Below are 23008 nucleotides of genomic sequence, written 5' to 3'. Positions count from 1 at the left end.
CCGTCATCACTTCTTAAAGAACTGCTATTTCTCTCTCCCTGACACTCCTAGTTTTGAGTTTTTTGAACATGTTAGCCAGGCCTCTTTTCCCTCAATAAAGAAAACAGCTGACTCATTCTTGTGCCTTTCTGAATTAGTAACATTGAAGAGATACTTCACAATAATTATAGTTAATTGTCCTACAAATAGTAAAGAAAATTCTTCCAGTAACCCTTCTCCCTAATCATTTATGAAAGACTTAACATGGCCAATTCTAAAGCATTTTCCATATCTTTATGTTTTCTGTTTCCCTACTTTTATTTCAACTCAGAAAAATAAGTACTTTCAACTTTAAGAACTCCAGTAATTATATATATAAATATATTGTTGGGAACTTTGTGCCTCTTTCCCTTTCTCTCTGTTTGCTAATCTCTACCTCTGTTGTTTCTACTTGTGTGCTTGCCTTCTGTATTAAGCTGCAGAAGATAGTAATCTCATCTCAGGTTTTGATGTCCCTGAGGGCTCGGAAAAGGTGGCAGAAGATGAGTTTGACCCTATTCCTGTATTGATAACCAAAAACCCACAAGGTAAGAAAGAGGTGGGGGAACAAGGAAGAGCTTGACATCTGCTCTCATCAAAATAATAATGTACCTAATCTGCAAGTGGGGGAAAGAGTCAACATTTAGTGAAGGACATTGGGTGCAATGACAATCATTCATTGTAGGCTGGACCAGTATAGATAGGTAGAGATGGAGATACTGATAGAGGTACCTAAAGTTTGACCATGATGTTTATGTAGAAGTAGTTTGACTAACAACTAGTTTACAAAGTATCAAGCCCAAAATAAAGTGATCTTCAATCAGTGGAAATTTAAAGGTATATATCAAAAGTTCTTAACTTTTTTTATGATTAGAACAATCTGTAATAAATATTCTTTCCAAAGAGATTAACAGTGGTGCTTTTGTATTAGTCACATCTTTTGGACATTCTCAGAGCATGCTTTTTCCTCTTTGATGATTTGAAATCACTTGAACATGCCATAAAACACTGAATTGCCATCAGACCATGTATTTATTTTTTTTAAAGCATGTTCTTATTACAGTGTTTTAATAACTAATTTCTCCCCAAGTCAAAAATTGATCAAGGGGATGGCTTGATGTTAACAGAAAGCTAGTGTAAAGCCAGCAATTCTCAGGCAACGTACTGTTTCGAGAAGAGCTTCATCTTTATAAGGTGTCTGCCTATGCTATGGTGTACACAGAGTGCCTAAACTTTTGGTGGGAGGTGGTAGATAGCTAAATTTTATGTTTAAAAATCATTACATATGAGAGTTTGCAAATGTAAAATGTTGCCTCTCTAGGTTTCTGTGTTGTTTTTTTCTCCTTTGCTTTCTCTGCACATCTAAACCTTAACCCTCTGTGTTTTGTACTGAATTCCTATCTCTCCACTTCCAGGTGGGCACTCTAGAAACAGCAGTGGGAGCTCTGAGTCCAGTCTTCCCAACCTAGCCAGGTCTTTGCTGCTGGTGGATCAGCTCATAGACCTGTAGCGGTGACCCAGTAGCAGATGCAGTTCTGTAACCTTCATGCCGTAATATACATTTTCATTACGGAGTTATGAGAAAAATGATTTTTTAAAAAAAATCTGCAAATAAAGGGCCCTCCAGCCCTTTTCTCCTACCCCTTGCCTTCTCCTATAGAAATGATAAGGAAAGAAAATCACTTTGGCCCTCCAGATATATTCCTTGGCCAGTTCCTCCCTGTTAGTTTGCTGTGTTTTCTCATTAACCTTCTTCAATAGCATTATCTTAAATCAAGCGCTAGATGCCATGAGCTTCACCTCTGCTGGAATTGACTCCACCAAAAGCTTAACTGTAACTGAACATAGTGAACTGACACCTTTGTCTCATTCTTGCTAGGAATGGCCTCCCAAATCAATCCTCCCAGCCCCTGTCTCCTTGGCCAGATGCTGATGAATATGTTTTCCTGTTTTTGCTTTTTATTCTGATGCATTATCATGAGGACCCGGCTTCTTCAGCTGGTTTTAACTCTAGGCAGTAGCCTGGAGATGGGTGTGTGGTTTAAGAGAGGGTAAAACTCACTGATAGTATATGTTTGAGAAGAGAAATTGAGCCCAGCTCTGGCCTACCAACTTTGCCCTTGTTTAATCATAGACTTAGCCAAGAGATTTACACCCCATGCAACCCACCCAGCATTCGTCCAGCTTTCTGGCTTCCACTGAGTCGTGATTTCTCAGATCTGGAGACGTGACTGCAAGTACTTGAGATCCTTGGATAAAATGTGTACGTTATATAAACCCCAAGTATTGCCATTCCTTTTCATGTTACCTGGCTCAAGCCAGAACCTCAGAATTAGACCAAAACAAGACAGTGGTGGTAATATGATACCTTTTATTAGAAGACTTTTCACTGGGGGGTGGATAGGGGAGGGGAAGGAATTGTAGCAGAAACAGATGTATTTTTCTTGTGATTTTTATTTTGAATCAAATATTGTAAATTGTGTATAAATGAAGACACTGAATAGTTCTGTTTCCACTTGGCGTTTCAAGTCCGATATCAGGTGTCTGTACAGGGTTTTGATCACTTTCCCTTGTATAACCACACAGCGATTCTACAGTGTAACATATGGAATTATTTTGAGTAGATTGTGTGTCTTGCTGTAAGCTTCCAGCAGGTCCTGTCTCTATAGAATAAGCATGTTGTTTATTTTCAGATAATCAGAAATAAGTGTGCTGACAAGCTGGGCACAGTTTGGCTACTTACTTTTCTCTCTGATGTTTAAATTGAAGGCTGCAGCCAATGGAATATGTTCAGATGGTTTTCCTTGGCTTCCTAGATTTAAAAACCAAACAAGGCATAATTCTTCACTAACCTTAGACTATTGTTAATAAAATAAATAAAGGCCCCTGCACTGACATGACAACATGCCTCATGGTCACCCTCTGTGTATGTACTTACTCACTAAAGTGTATTTTATTTCCTTACATGGAAAGCACTTTTATAAAATCACCCTTTTGAAAAGAAGGGGCACAGAGAACCACTTTGTTCTCTTTCTCGAGTGCCATTGTCCATGATCAAAAGGGACAAACTTAGTTGATCAGATTTGTATAAATAAAGTTCCAAGTCCATTTGCTTGTTCTCTAGCTAGTACTTTTGTTTCTTCTTCCTCACATTTGCACTTTAAGGGTGGGGGGGTGGGGAGGAGTTTAACAGCAACAAGAGCCTGCAGACACTGCACTCTGGAGGGCCAGCTTTGACCCCAGCAGTGGAAGAGTAGCCTGGAAAGGCTTCAGAGGACAAGTCTGAACCTTTCATTCTTCCTTCTGACTCCAAATACTTCCCTTGCCAGCTGAAATTAGATGAGCTAAATAAAGGCTTCTGCTAGGAGAACAGATCATTTCCAAAGTTGAGAGAGGCACAGCTTCCTGCTGAGGTCAGAAAAAAAAAAGGCCGTGAAGAGCTCTCTGTGATTGGGTAGCAGTGGAAATAGGACATGGTTTACCCCTTTATGGACAGGAAACTTGCTGCAGATCAGAATTGTATCCTCTTTCCTGGACACAGAAAGAATGTATAAATTAACAAAGGAAATGTTTATTTTTAAAGAAGGATAATGTTTAGTTTTATGTTTTCATATTTGATTTTTTCATATATATGTGTTAGAAATATAATGAACTATAGTTTCTCAATTTAGTTGAAACCATGAAGTGTACAGTTTAGAATAGGTGTCTCTAAATTGTTCCTTTCATGCATTACCCATAATTACATTGAAATATATTAGCTAGTCATTTGGTTCAATAAAGCTTAATGGAGACAGTTGATGAAAATAGACTAGAAGCCAGAGATGATGGTAGATGCTTGAAGAAGATAATGACAAAGAACTATCTTGGGCTTATTCTTTAAGAGTACAGCCTCTTTCTGCTTTTCTTTTGAGGAATGCACGTAAGTGATTTGGTAAACAGGGACTTCCTTAGTTTATAGCATCATCTCTGAGCTAAAAGAGTTTATTTGAAATGAGCATAATATTGTAGTAATTGCTGGACTTCTAGAGCAACAGAGTGAGTTATAAGAGAGACCTTAGAGACCATCTGCTAGTCCATTCACTTCATTTTACAGGTGTGGGATCTGAACTGAATTAAGGCAGGGGGTGGAGAGAAGAGGCTGGCACTGGCTGAGTAATTTTTGGCAGGTACTTCACCTCTCAGAGCTGCTGTCACTTAACTTATACAGTGATGGTGTGGCTGGATAGATGATCTTAAGGTTTTAGAAGCATAAGGTCCTAAGTATGTATTGTTAGGCTTTGAAGGACTATGAAGGATTTATATAATCTTGATGTTCTTCAGTTATTGTCTGTATTCCTGGTATTATTATAGCAGCATTATATGTTAGAGAATTATAATGGGCTTTATTAACCTGTTTACTCTTTCTTGGTTATCTGAATAGAATCCTAAAACATCACAGAGTTTTGGATGTAGATTTTTTTTTAATGTTACACTCTTGCTCATGCACCCACATGTACACCCCTACATATTCCAATAAAATAATATTTTAAAATGTATGATCAGGGATCTGCTATTAAAATTGAGCAAATACTATGTGCATATGTTTATATGCATTTGCTTTTATTCCAACTGTTAAAGAGTAATAACTATCCTAGCAAACATCACAAATTGGGTTTTTTTTCCCCCTTTACAGCATTCAAATAATGAAATCACCAAATTCAATTCCCAATGTTTAAAAAAATACAGTTCTCAGAGGAGATAAAATTTAAATGGACACTTCTAAATATGATTATAATCATTACAATTAATGATTTTTTAGCAGATGCATTTGAAATCTAATTGAATGATGTTTTCTTCAAAGGTATCCTAGTTCACTTGAGAAGTTAATACTTATCTTAGTGATGCTGTCATCATTCACATTCTTTTTAAAACTCGTCTTCTAAAAATAACATTAAGGAACGCATAAGCAAATCATTTGTATTATCAAATTATACACTTTCAGCATCTGAAAGTATATTCTATTCACTTTTTCCACTACTCCTGCTTCTGGGTAACATTTAGCTATTTCCAAAAAGCAAAATCACCCCAGTAAGATGAAGAGTAGTTATTACTGAAGAGAGTAAAAAGAAGAATCCACAGAAAATTCCCAGAGAGACCTTACAAGAGAAAATGAACATGATCAGTCTTACTTTCCTTAATACTCTGAATAAGGGAACTTCTATTGTAACTCCCATCTTTAGTATGGTTTAGAAAATTGAAAGATATGAGTTTTTAAAATACCTCTGAAAGAATCTGTCACTTTGTTCAGTGTCATTTGATATTGGAGTTGGCTCTTCTTTATTAGAATTAATTCATTAGAATTATAACTTAGGTTGCTAATAATTGGTGCAAAACAAACCCAGGAAAGTACCTGTTTTTCTCAAGATGCATTGTCTTACTTTTAATACCCATTTTCTACTCTCCCAATAGAAAATTGGTGATTTTGATTCAAAACAACATAACCTTCCCCCAGGTCAGCAGTGATTCTGGCTTCAGTTGCGGGAGTGAGAGGACCTTTGGGCCGAGAGCCCAGAGGTATGGAAAGATCTGCATTCAGCTAAACAAATGAATGCTATAGACACATAAGGCCAAAATAATCTCCCATGATGAGGTTTTTCTGTGACCTCCAGGAGTCCTTGACTTTCTTAGTCTATTATCAGGGTCCTGTAGCAACTAACTTTAAGTTCAGGGATAAAAATTATGCACTTCTCAAATATACTGAATTAAGCAAATCATAGACTTCCTGGCAGAACAGAAAACTGTCAGATGTTTAGAATGGAATCCTTGGTGAAACACTCAAGATTTTGCAAAGCTGTTTTATGTTCCTCTCTAGAGACTAACTTTACCAATTCAAAATTAATCTTTTCATTTCCACACTGGTGATGTTCCTGAAGTTGGATGTGCTTAGGTTTCTTCAAGTGGAATGAATCTCAGATGGCTCCCATTTCAAAAAATCTGTACCAAGATCCTATTTCGCTTTTCCTGGGTTTCCTTTCACTAGGATGGGGGAGGGAGGCTCCTTGGGTAATGCTATCCTATGCAAACAAAGTTACCAAATGGTGGTAGTTGCTATAATGGAAGACACTTTCTCAGTTCCCATTTTGACGCAGTGTCCTGAATTTACTCTTTTCCTGTGAATATTCTACTCTGCCCTATTGCACACCCCTTTGTCACGTGGATGTATGTTTACCATAGGTCTTTAACCTGTCCTCCCCAAGAAGATAAAGCAAACAGATGTACATGAAGCTATCTTATGCAGTAAAAATGTGAAATTTGAACATTGCTTCGCAAGTATTGTATAAATAACAAGTCTGTAAACAAATTTCTTATGTAAACTTACAGGGAAATAAAGACTTTTATCTGTTCAAATGAGAGCATGATGTTTAGAGATGTAAATAATTTAAAATAGTTGTTGTTTTCCTGAGTTGTAAACCCACTTTTGCTGAATGGATTTAAACACACTATTGAGTGACCAGAAAAGAAAAGGCGGACACATGTGAGAGACATACCGAGGACATTTTTATGAGTCATGCCACCTTGGAAAATAAAACCCCTTGTGGTCAAGTAGAACAAAGCCCCTATGGTATGACCAGACCTGGGGTTGTAAAATAGAGCCCAGATTTGCAGCTGCCCTCCTTAAATTTAATCTATAACATACCAAGGCCAAAGTAATTAAACATTCTAGGTTACTGAGGACAATTGTATGCCCAGTGAGAAACTGCTCTCATTTAATTGCCTCATAGGCTTGAGACATGCGGCATCACTGGCTAGTGTTGGCCCCCATCCAGTTGTGTGTTCTGCAGCTACCCAACATATGGCAGAACCAGATGCTTCTGTTTATTATCAAAGCCCAAAGGTCATGGAAATTCTTAGTGTGGTGCTCATCCCTTAATTCCTTAATTTGGGTCCCAAACTGAATATCAACTGATGCCACATTTCTGAGGTCTTATGAAGGGAATTTTGCTTTCTATTCACTAACTCCATGAGAAGGCTTTTCAGTACTCTTTATTTTCCATTTCTGGCAAGAATTATGTCTTTGATATTCCCAAAAGTGTTATTTATGTTTATGACATGGAGAAAAGTAAAATTCTAATTCATTGGACGAAGGAATATCCAACCCAAAATTTAACTTCAGACTTTGATTCTTGTGTGTGAGTGTGTGTGTGTGTGTGTGTGTGTGTGTGTGTGCGCGCGCGCGCTCTCGCATGCTTGGGATTTAACCCAGGGGCACTTAACCACTTCCCTGGCCCTTTTGATTTTTTGAGACAGGGTTTCACTAAGTTGCTTCGGTCCTCGTTGCTGAGACTGGCTTTGAACTTGTGATCCTCCTGCCTCAGGCCCCTGAGTTGCTGGGATTACAAAAGTATGCCACCATGCCGGGCTCAGATTTTCCTTCTTTAGAAAGTACTCTGATGACCCTCATTAGTCAGACAGATAAATGTCCAGAGTCAACACATCTCAAATCATCAGGCACTTTTGGGGACTCCTTGCTACTCCCTGAAGCATAAGAGGTTTTACTGAAATCTACATAACTTGGAGCCTCAAAATTGACTAATATGGTGTCACCTCTAGAGTCTCCCTTCTGGTTACAGTCATTAGAATCTCTGCTTCTCTTGATCACTCTGTTTCTTATTCTACCATCAAAAGAATTCCTTAAGAAAATGTAAATGTCTGGGCTTCCCTTTATTCTCTGGCATTCTTTAGCCTTCAGAGTGCCAGGCCTACAGAGTTGCAAAGGGAGGTTATTCTATGCCCCAGTCACACTGAAACCTGCTCTAAAAAAAATGAAAAGATTGAGGGACTAAGTTTTCTCAGGAAAAATCATTAAATGTACTTTTCCAGTTTTACAAAAAAAGATGGATGCTCAAAGACAGATAGGAAATAGCTTCTGTCCTTGTTTTGAAGGAGACTAATTTCCCCTTCACACTTGATATTATAGTGTTTTTGTGACTGAACTTTTAAAAATTGTTGGCATTTTAAGTATGGTTTATCCCCTTATTCACCACTGAAGAATATGTTTAGAGTTGGAAGTTTTGTTTTATTTGTTTGTTTTTGTACCCAGGATTGAACCCAGAGGCACTTTCAGCCACATTCCCAGTTCTTTTTATTTTTTTGAGATGGGGTCTCACTAAGTTGCTTAGGGCCTCACTAAGTGCTGTGGCTGGCTTTGAACTTCTGATCCTCCTGTCTCATCCTCCTGAACCTCTGGGATTACAGGTGTGTACCACCGCACCCAGCCCCAAACTCACTTTTTAACAAATAGTTTTGCTTCATTTTAAATTTCCTAAAACCACCAACTTTGTCAAAGTAGTGTACTCCACCCCCCCCCCCCATTCTTTTGCAGTACAGGGGATTGAATTCATGGGCACTCTACCATTGAGCTACATCCCTGGTCCTTATTTATTTATTTAGATGGGATCTTGTTAAGTTGCTAAGGCTAGCCTTGAACTTGTGATCCTACTGCCTCAGCCTCCCAAGTAGCTGGAATTAATAGTCTTCATTTTGATTCTTGATTTAGATGATGCCCGAATTAGTCATTGGCTTGACTAAATTCTGCCCATTCTTTCTTTAATCCCTAAAAGATATTTTGCTTTCCTGCAGAATCAATATGACAGTGTCAGCTTTCAGAATAGTTTTGGAAGATGAAAAATTATACCTTAATTTTGGCAAATGAAAGTTTTTCCAGCTGTTGCTGTGCAAGGAAGTGATTTAAGGTTTTTAGGGGTCTCTTGTGCCTCTTTAAGGCTTGGTGATTTTCATTTTGGAAAAATTATTTTTCCCTTCAGAAATTGTTGCTTGGGTGTTGCTGAGACAATATATCAATATACTTGCCGGAGAATTAGGACTGTGTCTTTCCCACATATCTTGGAAGGGAAAAGTTATCCTAATTATCTCCTAACAGCTAACTGATGCCTTCATACCACCATGTAACTGCACATCTTGGAGTTCTAATACAAGGAAAATTTTATTCTCTTCAAAAATCATAATCTTCAAAGACTGTTCTGAAAGTTACTTAGCACCAGCACTTAAATTTCAAATTTGTAATTGACTAAATACATTCATACAGATAGAAAGGAAAATAAAAGTGAGTGGAAAAAATACTTTTTGTTCCTGGAAAAAATAATACTTAAGGTCAGAACTGTTTAAAAAGAAAGCACTGCTAAAAAGTTATAGGATTCGGAGAAACATAGTATTTTTGTATAGTATCTTATAAAATGTTCAGACCTCTCTCTACATTCTCTTTACAATGTAATGTCTAAGTGACTGGTTTCCCAATAAACTAATTTTGATGCCTCTTCTGCTGTGTTCCGTGTGCTTAATTCAAGCAGAAACTTGAGAAGGGGATAATTTTTAGCAGAAATTTCTGCAAGCTAATGGTTTTCATAGAAGGGAAGAGGGCCTGTGTGGGAGGGGATAATTGAATTCCATCTGTATAGAAGTCCTGAGTCATCTATGACTCCAAATCATTGTACCTAACATTCTTATCCTGGTGGGTTGGGAAACTCCAATGGTGTCTCTTTATTGAGCCCACGATGATGATACCTTTACCCTGCCCCAACCGTCCTTTCTCTGGATTCTTCTTGCTTAGTTACATATGCCTTTTTCCTGCCCTCTTGCTAACATGTGCCCAATGACATACTTCTAACCTGCTAATATTTCTTGGAAGGTAAGCTCTCTTGCATTCTGATAATTGTCTATTTGATTTCAAAAGCCAGAGCACCCTGAGGCACCTCTACCTAGATAGGCATAGACTAGCCTTTAGCAGTTTGCTAAGATTCCATAATTACCCATGCATTTTACTCCTTCTGCTTAAAGAACTTAATGATGGATTCATTTAAGCAGAGGAGGTCTTTGCTAACTCAGAAGACTGAAAACAAAATTCCAGAGCAACTCCAGCTGAAGGTGATTTTATTTAGTATGATTTTAATTCTGTATCCTCTGTTTAGAAAGTACCTTCAGTTGTTTTGATCTGGGCAACCCAGTGCTCTTTTAGTAGTGCTGGTGATGTGAATCACCAAGTAAACTTGCACTTACTGAGCAGCCATGCTGGGCTGCTTTTCTGAGGGTCTGTCCCTCTGCATGTGGAGCAGATGACCACATGCCAGATACTAACTTGAGTTCATCCCCAGACAGTGTTTCTACATAATCCAAAACTTTCATGGCATATGTGGAGATGAGTGACTGGGTTTGTTTTCATTCCATGATGAGCCAGTGCCAGGTAGAGCAGGTGTCTGTGCCTGGCCCCGCGAGTAGGAGCATTGCGTAGTTATGCTGAATGTCTGTGTGCCTAACATCTTCATCTCCTTTCCTGCACATTGTGCCTATCATGTTCCAAAATGTGAGATAGTGATTGGTTGTGTTCCAGTCTGTGTGCAGTTTCCTTGCCTGACTTTTATTTTTCTGTTTTTTCCTTTTCCATTTTCAACACCTTTTATTTGTTCCCACAATGTTTCTGCCGCGGGTTGACTATTAAATGTTCCAAAAACAGTTGAACTGACCTACATGTTAATTCTGCATTTTATGCTTTTCTAGGTCTCCAGAGAGAGCCCAATCCCTGTCCTGTAATTACTGTAGAGCACTTTAAAGAATCAGCGGGCATTGAAGGCCTTCCCCTGTATCCAGACCCCTCCAGAGTACCTGGCACAAAGACTCAGAACAACTTAGAATCTGACTATTTAGCCAGAGATGGCCCTTCAAGCAACAGCTCTTTCCACAGCAGTGAAGAGGAGGGGACTGACCTGGAGGGAGACATGCTAGACTGCAGTGGGTCTCGACCTCTCCTTATGGAGTCTGAAGAGGAGGATGAAAGCTGCAAGCCGTCCCAGGGGAAGCCAGGAGGAGCCATTGCATTTGCTTCACCTGAAATCTCTGCTGAGCAAGCAAAAGCAATGCAAAGTGGAAGAAAGAACCAGTTCCAAACCCTTACGCAGCCAGCCACCGATGGTTTTAGTGAGCCAGATGTCTTCGCCACAGCCCCCTTCAGGAGCTCAAGAGTTCTAGCTGATGACATGGACATTTTCTCCAAAGCGCCATTTGTCTCCAAAGGCAGTGTGGCTCCTTCCCAGCCAGAGGAGGTGGATGTGTTCTTGAGAGCTCCTTTTACCAAGAAGAAAAGCATGGAGGAGTTACCAGTTATCCAGAGCTCCTCTCAGGAAACACCTGCACAGACCAGTCTCCTCAGCCAGACAGGTGATGTCCCTCTGCTCTCAGGCCTTGAAAGAGCAGTGTACAGCTCTGTCCAAACTCAGTATTCCGTAGCTGGTTTTGTGCAACAGTCTAACCACCCCTCCCATTCTGTCCAAGCAGTAGACCATCTTGACAGCATCTCTCCCAGGGGAACCTCCCTGGAATCTGGGGGCCAGCCCAATGACAGAAGCAAAGGACCTCTGCCCCAGAAAGAAGCTGTCTCAGGCCCTATGGCTGGCAAACCATTCCGCCCCCAGTCTTTATCCAAATATTCCCGTCACTATAGCCCAGAAGATGAGCCAAGCCCAGAAGCCCAGCCAATTGCTGCGTACAAAATTGTTTCCCAAACCAACAAGCAGTCAATAGCAGGCTCTGTTTCCATCACAACCCTTTCCTCCAGGACTACGGAACTACCAGCTGCTGATCCTTTTGCTTTAGCACCCTTTCCTTCAAAAGCAGGCAAGCAAAAACCTTAGGAGCAGTACCTGAGCCTAGGCCTCCGCCTCCGCCCCACTCCACAAATATCACCACACCACTCCCAGCTGAACCTTTTTAAGAAGAAATAGTATCAGTTATTTCCATCCCCTGCATCAGAGCAGAGTCTCTTAAACTCAACAAACTCAGTTGTAGTGACACTTGGTTGAAGCCCTTCTAAGTTATGCTTTATTTTGTTTTTATTGATTTCTAGACTTTCACACACTTCAATTTCCTTCCTAGAGGCCTTCCACTTCCACCCAGAACTCTGCTTCTCCCTCCATCCCTGCAAAACTGTTTTAATCCAGGAATATTTTACCCCAACCCCAGGGGCCATATTATTACTAGTATTAATTCCTGTAACTCCTCTTCTGAGTCATGTCCATTGAAGAGTCAAGATTAATCCCTCCAGGACTTAATACTCTTGGAAAAGGGAGATTTCTAGAAAAGAGCAATATAAAAATCCTGCATGTCAAGAGGAAGTATAATCTTGCAGCTACTAATCATTCCTGTAGAACCAGCAGCTCTTGAAGGATTCTGTGGATCTGTTTCTGAGTCTGTGTTCAAGCCAGGATGGCCCTCACGTGTGTCTGTGGGTGTGTGATGTGCATCAGATCTTCTCCTATGTAGAAATGCACGCAGATGGGAAAACTGTGCTCATTCTAATCATGTGAGCAGGGCCTTCCCACACTTTTTAAATTGGTATGGATGCACAGGCACGTGTGTGTGACACTCACGCACAAACACATGCACAAGCACCAGAAACAATTTTCCTCTAGGTTAATCCTATCCCACCATGCCTACCTCCACAATCAGATCACCCTTACTCCCATTTGCCTGCTGACCTAACCAACTTGAACCCTGTTTTTATTTAGTTTTTTTTTTTTGTTTTGTTTTGTTTTGTTTTGTTTTTTTATCATGGCAAAATTGTATTCATTGGAAGATGTTGGGAAATCTTGCTGGAACTGAGGTTCAGAGTGGATTGTTTTTTTCTCCAGAATTTTCTCTGTGCTTTTAACAAATTTCCTTTACCTGGTTGTGAAAATTTAATGTTTTAAGTATATGTTTTCCCCTCACAACAATAGAAAGGAGTGCCTTGTTAGAATTCCAGCCACTGGGTAGATTGGACTCAGTGTTGTCATTATGGAATTCATTAATCTCTAGACTAGGATACAAAATTAGTTTGCTTGTTTCCCCTTCCCCCACAAATCCTTATCTCTCTCCACTACCTCTTGAGGAAATATGAACCTGGGACATGTAAATAAATTTGGGAAAATGAAAAAGCTGAATTAGCTAGCCATGAAAACTAAATTCTCTATTCTCTTTAGATGTTAAAGTAGGGCAGACAGGTGACTGGATTGTGTTTTTGGAAGTATCTTTTATTTCTGGAAAGATCTGACTCATTCTTAGCTTTTTTCATACCATTTATTTTTAGTGCCTTAAAACCTTTGTCTCAATGGGAAGATTTCTGCTGAGGAAGCCCAATTTAATGGAAAGAGTCTCTGCATCAGTTTCAACCTGAGAGCTTCCTAAAACTTCTAGTAAATGTTAGTGATTTCTCCACTACTGGAGAAACTTGGAGAGTTGTGTACCAACCTAGATTAGTGATTTACAAATTATTGGAAGTTCATTCAAGAATCAAACCTAAATGCCAAGTTCTACTGCGGTTGATTAGGTGTGCTATTCTTTCGAGGAGGTGGAGTTGTATACCTCGGTGGTAGAACATGTACTTAGTATGCCAAAACCCCAAGTTTGATCCACATCATGAAAAAATTAAAATTCAAAATCTTGATAATAAAATAAGAACAACTCCTTTAAAATGCTTTTTGTTTTCTTAGTCTCCACCTATTTCAAATATCCACATTAAAAGAGAAATAATTGGCACTGTGTTAGGGCTACTAGAGATGATTTTTCAACTGAGGTCTTAACTGTGGCCAGAAACCTGTCTTTCACTTTAATGGATGCTAAGTGTTTAGTTTTAAGAATTTGCCTTCTCACAATTATTATTTCTGTCCCTCCCCCAATGTAACAATGTGTGCAAAATTGTATTTCCATTGAATAGCTTTGGTTACTGCACATGGAACTTTGCACCACAAACTTTTCCTATGGTAGTTAACAAGTGAAGCCCTCAAAGGCATGAGCTAGGAGGATAGGAATATTCAGAGAGTTCTCATCTGAAAAAACCTACTTGCCTATCATAGTGGTGTGCACCTCAAGTCTCAGCTACTCGAGAGTTTGAGGCAGGAAGATTGCTTGAGCCCAGGAGTTCAAAGCCAGCTTGGGCAACATAGAGAGACCTGTCTTTGTTTTTAAAAAGAAAGAAAAAAAAAAAAAAGAAAAGAAGAGGGGGAAAAAAGACAACAACTCTTTAAAGTTAGAGGTCATTCTAACTCATTCTTCCAAATATTCAGGATTACCTCAGACCTGCAAATGTTATTCCTTTGTTTATTTGATCACTTCCTCCTAATCAAGTGGCCATTTTAATTCTCAAGGTACAAATCAGAATAAAATCATGGTAATTTTATTATGTAGTTGAATTGTTTTTTGAAGGATAGATTTGCTCTTTTTCATGTTTGCTGTAGACCCACATGGGTGGAAACTACATGCCTTCTTCAAATAGGAAAATGAATGTAACCACATGCAAATAACTTTTTTCTTATTCACTGATGCATGAAGAAATTTTGACTTGTGGATTACATTAATTAAAGTTAATAATTGGTGGATTCTGAATACTATGGTAGGGTTTTATTCACTTTTCACTAGTTACTTTTGGATGGTGAAGAGTAAATGCATCAAAGATTAAGTGGCCTTGCCAGAGGCCATCCTATATCTAGAAATCTGGAAAATACCCTTTTTAAGGGAAATCAGGAGTGTTCAGTGTGTTATGAATTAGTAGCAAATGCATGTTTCCAATAACTAGACTGCAGCAATTTAATATTAAAGAGGAAAAAGAAAATATATAGTCAACAAAGTACTGCACTTTCTTGTTTTAGTTTGTGTTGTATGTTGTTTGCATTACACATTTGATATAGGAATTGTTGACCTTTCATTGCAGTGAAAAACAATGAACCAGGACATTTTTAGACAGTGCATTAAGTCACAACATGTATTGCTTAAAGAACACCTGTTAACTGACTAGCAGGCACTATTGAATTACTGAAGTTTTACTTCACCAGTTTCTTGGGCTTGACAGCCTTTAGCTCCAAACCTCATGGTTAGATTGTAAAATGAAGTGAACAGAATTTTATGCTGAAGCAGATGCTCAGCAAGACCTAAGGAAATGTAGGTCATAAACCCTGTTTTGGTTTGGACTCATTATCAAGTTGAAAACCTCATGTGCAGACTAGTATGTATGTGTTTACTGGCTGGTGTTGTATCCGAGTTCTGGCAACCAAGATCTCTTTTTCTCAACTTTCAAGAAGCATACTAATGCTTTTCTGGCCCATTATTTATTTAGTACATTTTAGAATATATGCATGTCTGTGTTTTCAACTGCTTGGTGGACATTTTGCTGATACATAAAGAAAGCACATTTAAGTATAATCACCAGAGTAATGTGATGATAGGAATTCTGTATTTTTTCCTTAAGCAATAAAAACATATCAAATTACATAATATGTATGCATTATATCAAATAGGAAATTTTATTATAGGAAATTAGAGAAGGGTGAGACCCAAAGTTCTCCTAAGCAGGAAAGAAACAACTTAAAATGGAGTAATTTGGGTCTCTTCTATGTTCATTGGAATGGAAATTGGAGAACACATCCCAGTCAACTCAGAAATGGTTGCTGGTCTCATAGCAGTTTTATTGAAAAACCTGGAAGCCAAATTATTTTGATGAGAAAGTTACCTAAGAGAGTTGCAGGAGGCAGGATCCCCTTGTTAATGTCCACAACCACCTTGAGTTCTGGTCTTCAGTCCTTACCTGAAGGAGTGAACATCGAAGATTTTAAATGGCATTGTACAATTTGAATCCTTAGTTTTTCCATGTCCCTGTCAACTAATACTTGTTTTGTTGTTTTTTAAACCACCAGAACACTTAAAAACTTGTTAATGAAAACTTCACTAAAGGAAGAATTTCATAATACTTAAAATATAATAAAAAAGTATCTGGTTGGAAATTGTTTTTGTTCTGTCCCTGGAAATCTTCCTGGCTCACCTATCTTGTTCTTATTCCCACTTCATTTCTTCAATTGACATTCCCCTGTTTTGACCATGTGAATAAGCGGATGATGAGAGATGTGGTTGAATGACCATGTTAACATTTAGTTGCTTCCCTTGTAACTACTATAAATAGTTTTGTAAGTTTCAGCCCAGCCTGTGAGATTGTCACCAATAACAATGAAATGACTGACCTTTCCCATTTTTCTCAGACTATAAGAAGAGTTGGCAGGACTCCAGCCTTATTCTGTAGAGATATGACCTTGATCTCCACCTTGATCTTTTGTGGCCCACAATGCTTCAGAATGCAGGGACCAGTTTATGTGTGAAAGGATTTCAGAACAGCTGGCAGAAGTGGTTAAATGTTAATTATATGTGGCTTAGTCCAATATTCTCATAACCCAGCAATCTCTATGTCTGACACAGTTTTGAGTATATAGTAACAATGTTCTTGAAATCATGTCAGGGTTACCTCATTGCATTGTACTAGTACCAGCTATACATGTTTAAGAATCTGTTTGAAGCCAAACATGGTGGCACACACTTATAATCCCATCTGTTTGGGAGGCTGAGGCAGGAAGATCACAAGTTCCAGGGCCAGCCTGGGCAGCTTAGTGAAATCCTGTCTCAAAATAAAAACTAAAAAGGGCTGGAGATGTAATTTACTGCTAGAGCACTTGCCTAGTATGCATAAAGCCCTGGCTTCAATGTTCAGTACTGGGGGGAAAAGAAATCTGATTCCTTTTGGCAAGGAATTGCAGAAATAGGCTTTACCAACATCAGTTAAAGTAAGATGTGGGAGGAATGGAGGTGTAGCTCAGTGGTAGCAAGGGCCTGGGTTCAATACCCAGCATGGACCAAAAATAAGTAAAGTGGAATGGGTTAGACTTTGGAAGGGAAGGGACACAATGCAACCTTTTCATTCAGAAAGGGCGAGTTAGTTGTATTCTCTGAGTCTACCAAAGAGTTCTGGTAGAGGAGTGTGAATGGAGTGTGGGTCTGTGTGTGTACAAATATGTACATTCTATGCTTTCTTCCATGGTGTTAATTATGGCCCTTAAAGGCATCCAAAGAATACTGAGAAGTGATCATCGATATCTGGCACAAGTAAATTCAGCTCCCTTTGCCCCAAACTCTCAAAGTTAGAACTGAAGTTGTTCTCAGTAGAATTGAAGAAAATTGGCATTCATTGCCTTAGCCTCCTTCCCAAATAAGCATCATCTCATCTCCAAAGTAAGATTCAGTAGGGCTTATCCTAAGGACTTGTGAGTAGTGACAGTAGTGACCAGACACTGCAAGACCTGCAAGACATTACTTTGAATGAGGGAACATTAAATATCAGTTTCTAGGGAATAGAAAACAAATTTAATAAAGGCCAAGGACCATGTTCGTTCCGTGGAGAAAAGCTGAACTCCCTCCACTGACAGTATTTGGAGTTGACAGAATAAGAACGTCTACCCCTCTCTAAGGAGTATTGAGGTCATCAAGCATCAGAAAACAACAATATGCAAACAGTCTCAAAGACTGTGAACAAGGGAAAGGAAGGGGAAAGACCACAATGTCAATCTTAACAGTTCTCGCAATACCTCTTATTTGCAGACTATTGGATTTATGTTGTTGCATTCTTGGTGTGATCTATCTCATGTATCTGATAGTTTTTATAAATAATTGAGTTGGAAACTTTATTAAAATGAACCTAATGAAATGACTTATACTTTGTGTTTTTTCTTAAGTGAAATATTCGTGTGATTGGAGGGATCCATAGCCATCTTTCACTACTAAAAAGCCTAGTGATATTTTTCCCCCGCTTTGTCCTGGGTCTTATGCATACTAAACAATCACTCTACTGCTGAGCTACATCCCCAAACCTACTAATAAATTTTTAGTATTCCTAAAGGAGGAACATAACATAGAGAAACATAGCATTAACATAGAGAAAAGTCTTAGAGAAATAAAGCTAGGAATTTTAAAAATCTACACTGTGATGGAGAACCTGCTTGCCTATTTCCTCCTCAAATTAAAAAAAAAAAAAATAACAGTGCTATCTAACTGAACTTGAGCTTAACATGATTCAGAGAGAGCTAGTTATAAGTTGTGTTCACAGGGATGGTGTTCAAAGATCCAGGAATCCAATCTATTTTGGTTCAATAAGACCATAGTTGCCAACTTTTTTTGAAAATGCAACTATACTAGAGACTGAATAAAAACAGAAAGAGAATACTAAGAAGACTGTCAGTGGGGCACATGGACCAAGAAGGGTTGATGAGCGAAACCCTTTGAGCACGGTTGAATGCTCAAGTAGCTGGGCTTAGGGGAGAAGGAGAAAGTCTAGAGAGTGAGCAGATGAAGGTGAAGGAATAAGATGATGAAAAGTACATGGATTCCACACATACCTACCACCCAATTTGTGGTTTCTAAACGCCCAGGTTCAAATAAAAGGAGCCAGATCTCCCAGGAGAAATGACTGATTTGAGGGCTAGAACAGGAAATGAATGAGATGAACCAGGAATATGGTGTAATTATAGTGCCAGAAAGTAAAAGAAGTACTTTAAAAAGTAAAATAAAATGAAAGACATAGGGACATAAGAACCAATCTGAAAGAACTCCCGAGGTCAAAGAACAAGTTGAGCAATAAAATAAATGCCATGGTATGAAATTATAAGGTATAAAGTCAACAGCTATAAGCCTCCACTAATATTAAAATGATTATTGAATAAATGAAAAAAGACAAACCTAACTAAAATTTCAACTAATTTAGGTACATTCCCCACTACACAACTGGAATTTAATTCTAAATACTTTGCATGTGGGACATGCTTCCCAAAAGGAACATACGGACAGGAATTGGGGAGTAACTTCACAGTGGAAAACCCTGACATACACCACCTCTGCCAGATGATCAAGAGTAACACTGCCAGTGGAAAATTATGCCAAAATGTGTACCTGTGATGAGAAGGGCTCTCGGCTTTGTAGACATCCTCCCCAAATGCCTTTACCCCATTCTAACCAAGAGGAGAACATTAAACAAACCCCAATTAAGGGATATTCTACAAAGTATAGTACCTGACTAGCATCCCTCAAGACTGTTAATCATCAAAACTAAGGAAAGTCTTGCCCATGGCAGTGTGCACATGCACCTATAATCCCCAGACTTGGGAGGCTGGGGTAATAGGATCACAAGTTCGAGGCTAGGCCTCCACAATTTAACCAGACCTAGTCTCAAAAGAAAAGGCAGGGGACCCAGTACAAAAAAAAAAAAAAAAAAAAAAAAAAAACCCGAAGAAAAGTTGGAAACTCCAGCAGGCCAGAAGAGACTAGAAGAAAAAAAGTATCCCAAGTGGATTCCAGAGAAGAAAAAGAATACAATGAAATCTGAATAAACAGAAGTTTAGTTAATGTTGGTTCCTTGCCCATAATAAAATTAATGCTGGTTCAAAATAGGAAGCTACACAGCTTGCAGAGCAATTATTTTCAGAGGAGTAATACTGAAGCAGGAATTTTGCTTTTAAAATATGTATTCTAGATTATTTGAAAATGAGGAACATCCTGGGTCTGTAGTCAGTGGTAGAGTGCATAAATGCTCAAGGCCCTGGGTTCAATTCCCAGTTCCTTTAAAAAAAGAAAAAGAAAAATGCAAGAGGAATGGGATTTTATGGTTGCTTTTTCCCTCTTTCTGTCTCTTAACCAACAAAACAAAGGCAGTGTAGAAAGGGCTATAGTGATCATCACAGTATATTTGTTGTCTTTTGTCTAATCTGCCTCTTGAGACCTTCATACACCTCTGGGTGAAACAATAATGTTGCCATACAAGGTTTCTCTGGCCCAACCTCCCCACCTTCCCCGTGGAAGCTCCACAGACTGACATCTCCCCACCCACTCCTCAGATCAATCATACTTTGGGACAGATTCTGCTGTTACCTGTTCAACCACAGGCCTGCTGATTCCATTCTAGAAAACAGCACTCTAACAACCTTCCAGAACAGTTCTCAAATCTCAGCCTGCATCAGAAATCACCTGGGGCTCTTGTTAAAAATAAATGACTGGGTCCCACCTATAGAAATTTTGACTCTGAGGTCTAAAGTGGGGCCCGGAATTTAATAAGGCAGTTCCCATGCCCCACCATCCCCCATCCACACTTTAGAAAACCGAATATCCCAGGAAGGCCTGGAAGAGTACTTAATAGGTTTTTGTAGTTTGCTTTCGAAATTAGTCAACACTCATTTATCCAGCGAAGGATAGCACTACACTAGCTGGGTCCTGTGTATGTACTGATTCAAGATGACCAAGTGTTGGGTCCACAAGCCCCACCTAACTAGAGGGTTAAAACAGGTCACCAGCCCTACCACAGAAGGGCAGCAGAAAGGCGAGACACCAATCAGAAAGGATGCTCTGGAGTCTTTGGGGACGGTCACTGTGCTAGGCCCAGAGGGCTAGCAGGGTGCTAAAAAAAAAAGGAATGGGGCAGGTTTGTGGGGTGGTGAGGAGTAGCATTTTAACTGCTGGGCCAGGGCCAGAAAAGCTACCAGAAAGAACAGGAAAGTACGTTTCTGCGCATGCGTGCGAAGTACGTGCCTTAGAAGGCGCCCGCGCATGCTTAGCAAAACTTTCCACCGGACCCCGCCTGGTTCGGGCTTATGCAGTAGGTAGGCAACAGGTGCAAAGGACCAAGTGAAAGCCCGCAGCTCTCACTCGCACAAGCGCCGCCCACGGCCTGTAGGGTGCGCTCTTCTAGGTTCCAGCCCAGCTCCCGGTCAGTTTGCGCCTGCGCAGAGCTTTGGGGGCGCGGCGAGGGAGCAAGGCCTCTGCGACTGCGCATTGAAGGACTAAGATGATGGCGACGGCCGTGCGGCGGGGCTGGAGTTTTGCGGCTGCTGCCGCCGGGCGGCGCAGGCGGTAGGTGACGGCCCCGAAGCTCCGAATTGGAGTGCTGGTGGGTTTAGCTGGCGGACCGGTCACTGCCTCGCCAACCCTCTCTCAAGGAGAGGCGGGTAGCGCATCCGATGGAGCCCCTGGATCCGCCCAGGTCGCCGCGGTCGGTCGGGGGCTCAGTCGGAAGACCCGCGGCTGTCGGTGAGACAGCTCCGCACCTGTGGTTCGGGCAGCCTGCGGAACCCCTGCCAGGTGTCTGGGGGAGACTCGAAGAGACCGGCTGTAGACATAGTACGGAGGAGCTGCCTTTAAGTCGTATTCCACCATGTGCATTCATTCCCTTTTCTTTCTTAAACACAAAATCGGAATGTCACAGGAAGGGAAGAAACTATTGTGTTTCATTTCCTCACTTTCCCAGTGAGGCCTAGAAAGGTCGCACAGCTTGTAAGGGAAGGAACTCCGAGTAGAATGCAGACCCCTGATTCTGCTACCACCACCACTACTTCAGCCCACTCTGTTGCCTTGTTTCTCCCTCTTCCCTGAACCCTGCCTTTGAGTTTCACTTCCCAGACACATCTGTCAACATCGATGAGATTTATGTAGATGTCGGACCTCACTTTACTTCTGGGGGAAAAGGCCTAACAGAATTTGACCTTCTGAGTGTTAGACGTTTTAGTATTAATGGTGCTCATAAAGCTTAAACGCATTTATTAAAAATAATGTTTTCCAGAACACTTTTTTTTTTATTAGTTACCCCTTTTCTATACCCCATATGTTTTTGATATCTTTCTTGAATAACTTAGTTCACCCCTGCTTTATTTTTTTTTGGATTTTAAACCTGTCTCAGTCAAAACATGCTTCTGATTTATCCACTCCACTGCCTCTTCTCAGAGTTGAAGGAAGAGAAATACTGATCTCCAGTCCATTTTCGAATTCCCGCATATTCATAGGGAGATTCAGACTCATAATAATTCATTTGATGAATTATACCAATAATAATTATGTAATTACAAACAATTGACATGATAACAGTAGTACCGCTTATTGAGCATTTATTGTGTGGCTTGGCACTGGCTTAAACACTTTACTTGCATGATATGGATGGTACCCAGTCTTTATAAGGTAGCTGTGAATATTTCGTTTTTGAAATGAGGAACAGGGGCCATAGTGCTTGCAGCTGAGGACATAAAATGAAAACAGTCTCTTTTCTTAATAAGTATGCAGTTTAGTAAGAAGGACATACTAGCAAATAATGAGAAAGTCATGAGTGCTGTATTGGTCATATAGTTCAGTATGGTGACAAACCTTGTTGTTAAAGCCTTCGGAGTTACCATGGGGTGTGACAGCAGTTTCCTTGGTTCCCCATTTACTGTTGTTTCCATGATGTCACTAATGCTTATTTTGTTCTCCTGAACCCTCAGTTTCAGTCCTTTAACCTCTTGAGTGGTACCTAAAGAAACTCTCCATGGGTAATAGGTCCACAACCTTCCAGTAAAGCTTTTTTTTTTTTTTTTTTTTTTTTTTTTGCTTTTATATGGCACTTAAAGATCACTGAAGGTAGGAAGAAATTTAGGTTATTTGTATTTGACTTACTTGGTGCTCACTCTTTATGACAAGCAAATTCTGGTTTTATAAGGGAAAAATGAAGTGCAGTCCTTGTTTGTTACTTCTTCCTATTTGTGTGAAAAATACCCAGAGAAACCTGTTTTTGAAAAGGTGATCCTGTGTATGTTCATGAAAGTGACCCCTGTGGTTAAAATTTTTCAGTAGAACCTATGAAAGGACAGTCCCAATGCATAGCCATAATATTTTAAAGTAAAACTTGCAACATGTTCTAAAATTTTTTTAATAATAATTTTTTTAAGTTATACATGGACACAGTATCTTTATTTTGATGTGGTGTTAAGGATCAAACCCAGTGCCTCACACATACAAGACGAGTGCTCTACCATTGAGCTACAACCCCAACCCTAAATTTTTTACTACTAAAGTGTCCTTTTTTTTTCCATTAGTATCTGCCTTCTTTCATCTCCTTGTTTTTAATTTGTCAAAGCCATGAAAATAGCCAATTTATGCTTCTTTATTAGAGTGAAATAAGCTTCTCTATCAGCGTGAAGTATAGTTACAACATTGAATTAATGTTGCCCATCAAAAAGTATATAGAGATTGTTGACTGCTTCAGCAATTTGGAGAATGATAGTACACTTTTTATTAGAGCATTCATACATAGTGCCTGGGTTCCTTTTGACATAATTATACACACATGGAATGTAATTTCAGT

The 23008-nt window shown here is 39.6% G+C and overlaps 2 protein-coding genes across 7 annotated transcripts in view; both read left to right on the top strand.

Moving 5' to 3' along the window:
* Aak1 (AP2 associated kinase 1) overlaps positions 1–17566 on the top strand; it is a 174311-nt gene extending 156745 nt beyond the window's left edge. For 2 of the 3 annotated variants that reach the window (XM_076832528.2, XM_076832527.2), the window contains one exon: positions 10570–17566. In XM_076832528.2, coding sequence (XP_076688643.1) covers positions 10570–11699 — 1130 coding nt within the window. In that variant the 3' untranslated portion in view covers positions 11700–17566. Of the gene's footprint in view, positions 1–455; positions 567–10569 lie in introns of all 3 variants that reach the window. The other variant, XM_076832529.2, reaches the window with a different exon arrangement.
* Positions 17567–20494: 2928 nt separating this feature from the next.
* The window catches only part of Nfu1 (NFU1 iron-sulfur cluster scaffold), a 34387-nt gene continuing 31873 nt past the window's right edge, over positions 20495–23008 (top strand). Inside the window, exon 1 of one of the 4 annotated variants that reach the window (XM_076832669.2) lies at positions 20495–20751. In XM_076832669.2, the coding sequence (XP_076688784.1) occupies positions 20687–20751 (65 nt within the window). In that variant the 5' untranslated portion in view covers positions 20495–20686. Of the gene's footprint in view, positions 20789–23008 lie in introns of all 4 variants that reach the window. The other 3 variants (XM_076832668.2, XM_076832671.2, XM_076832670.2) reach the window with 3 other exon arrangements.

This window comes from Callospermophilus lateralis, chromosome 14, assembly GCF_048772815.1.
Source record: "Callospermophilus lateralis isolate mCalLat2 chromosome 14, mCalLat2.hap1, whole genome shotgun sequence".
In the NCBI taxonomy this organism is placed as follows: Eukaryota; Metazoa; Chordata; class Mammalia; order Rodentia; family Sciuridae; genus Callospermophilus; species Callospermophilus lateralis.
This window is presented reverse-complemented; position numbering and strand designations above follow the sequence as displayed.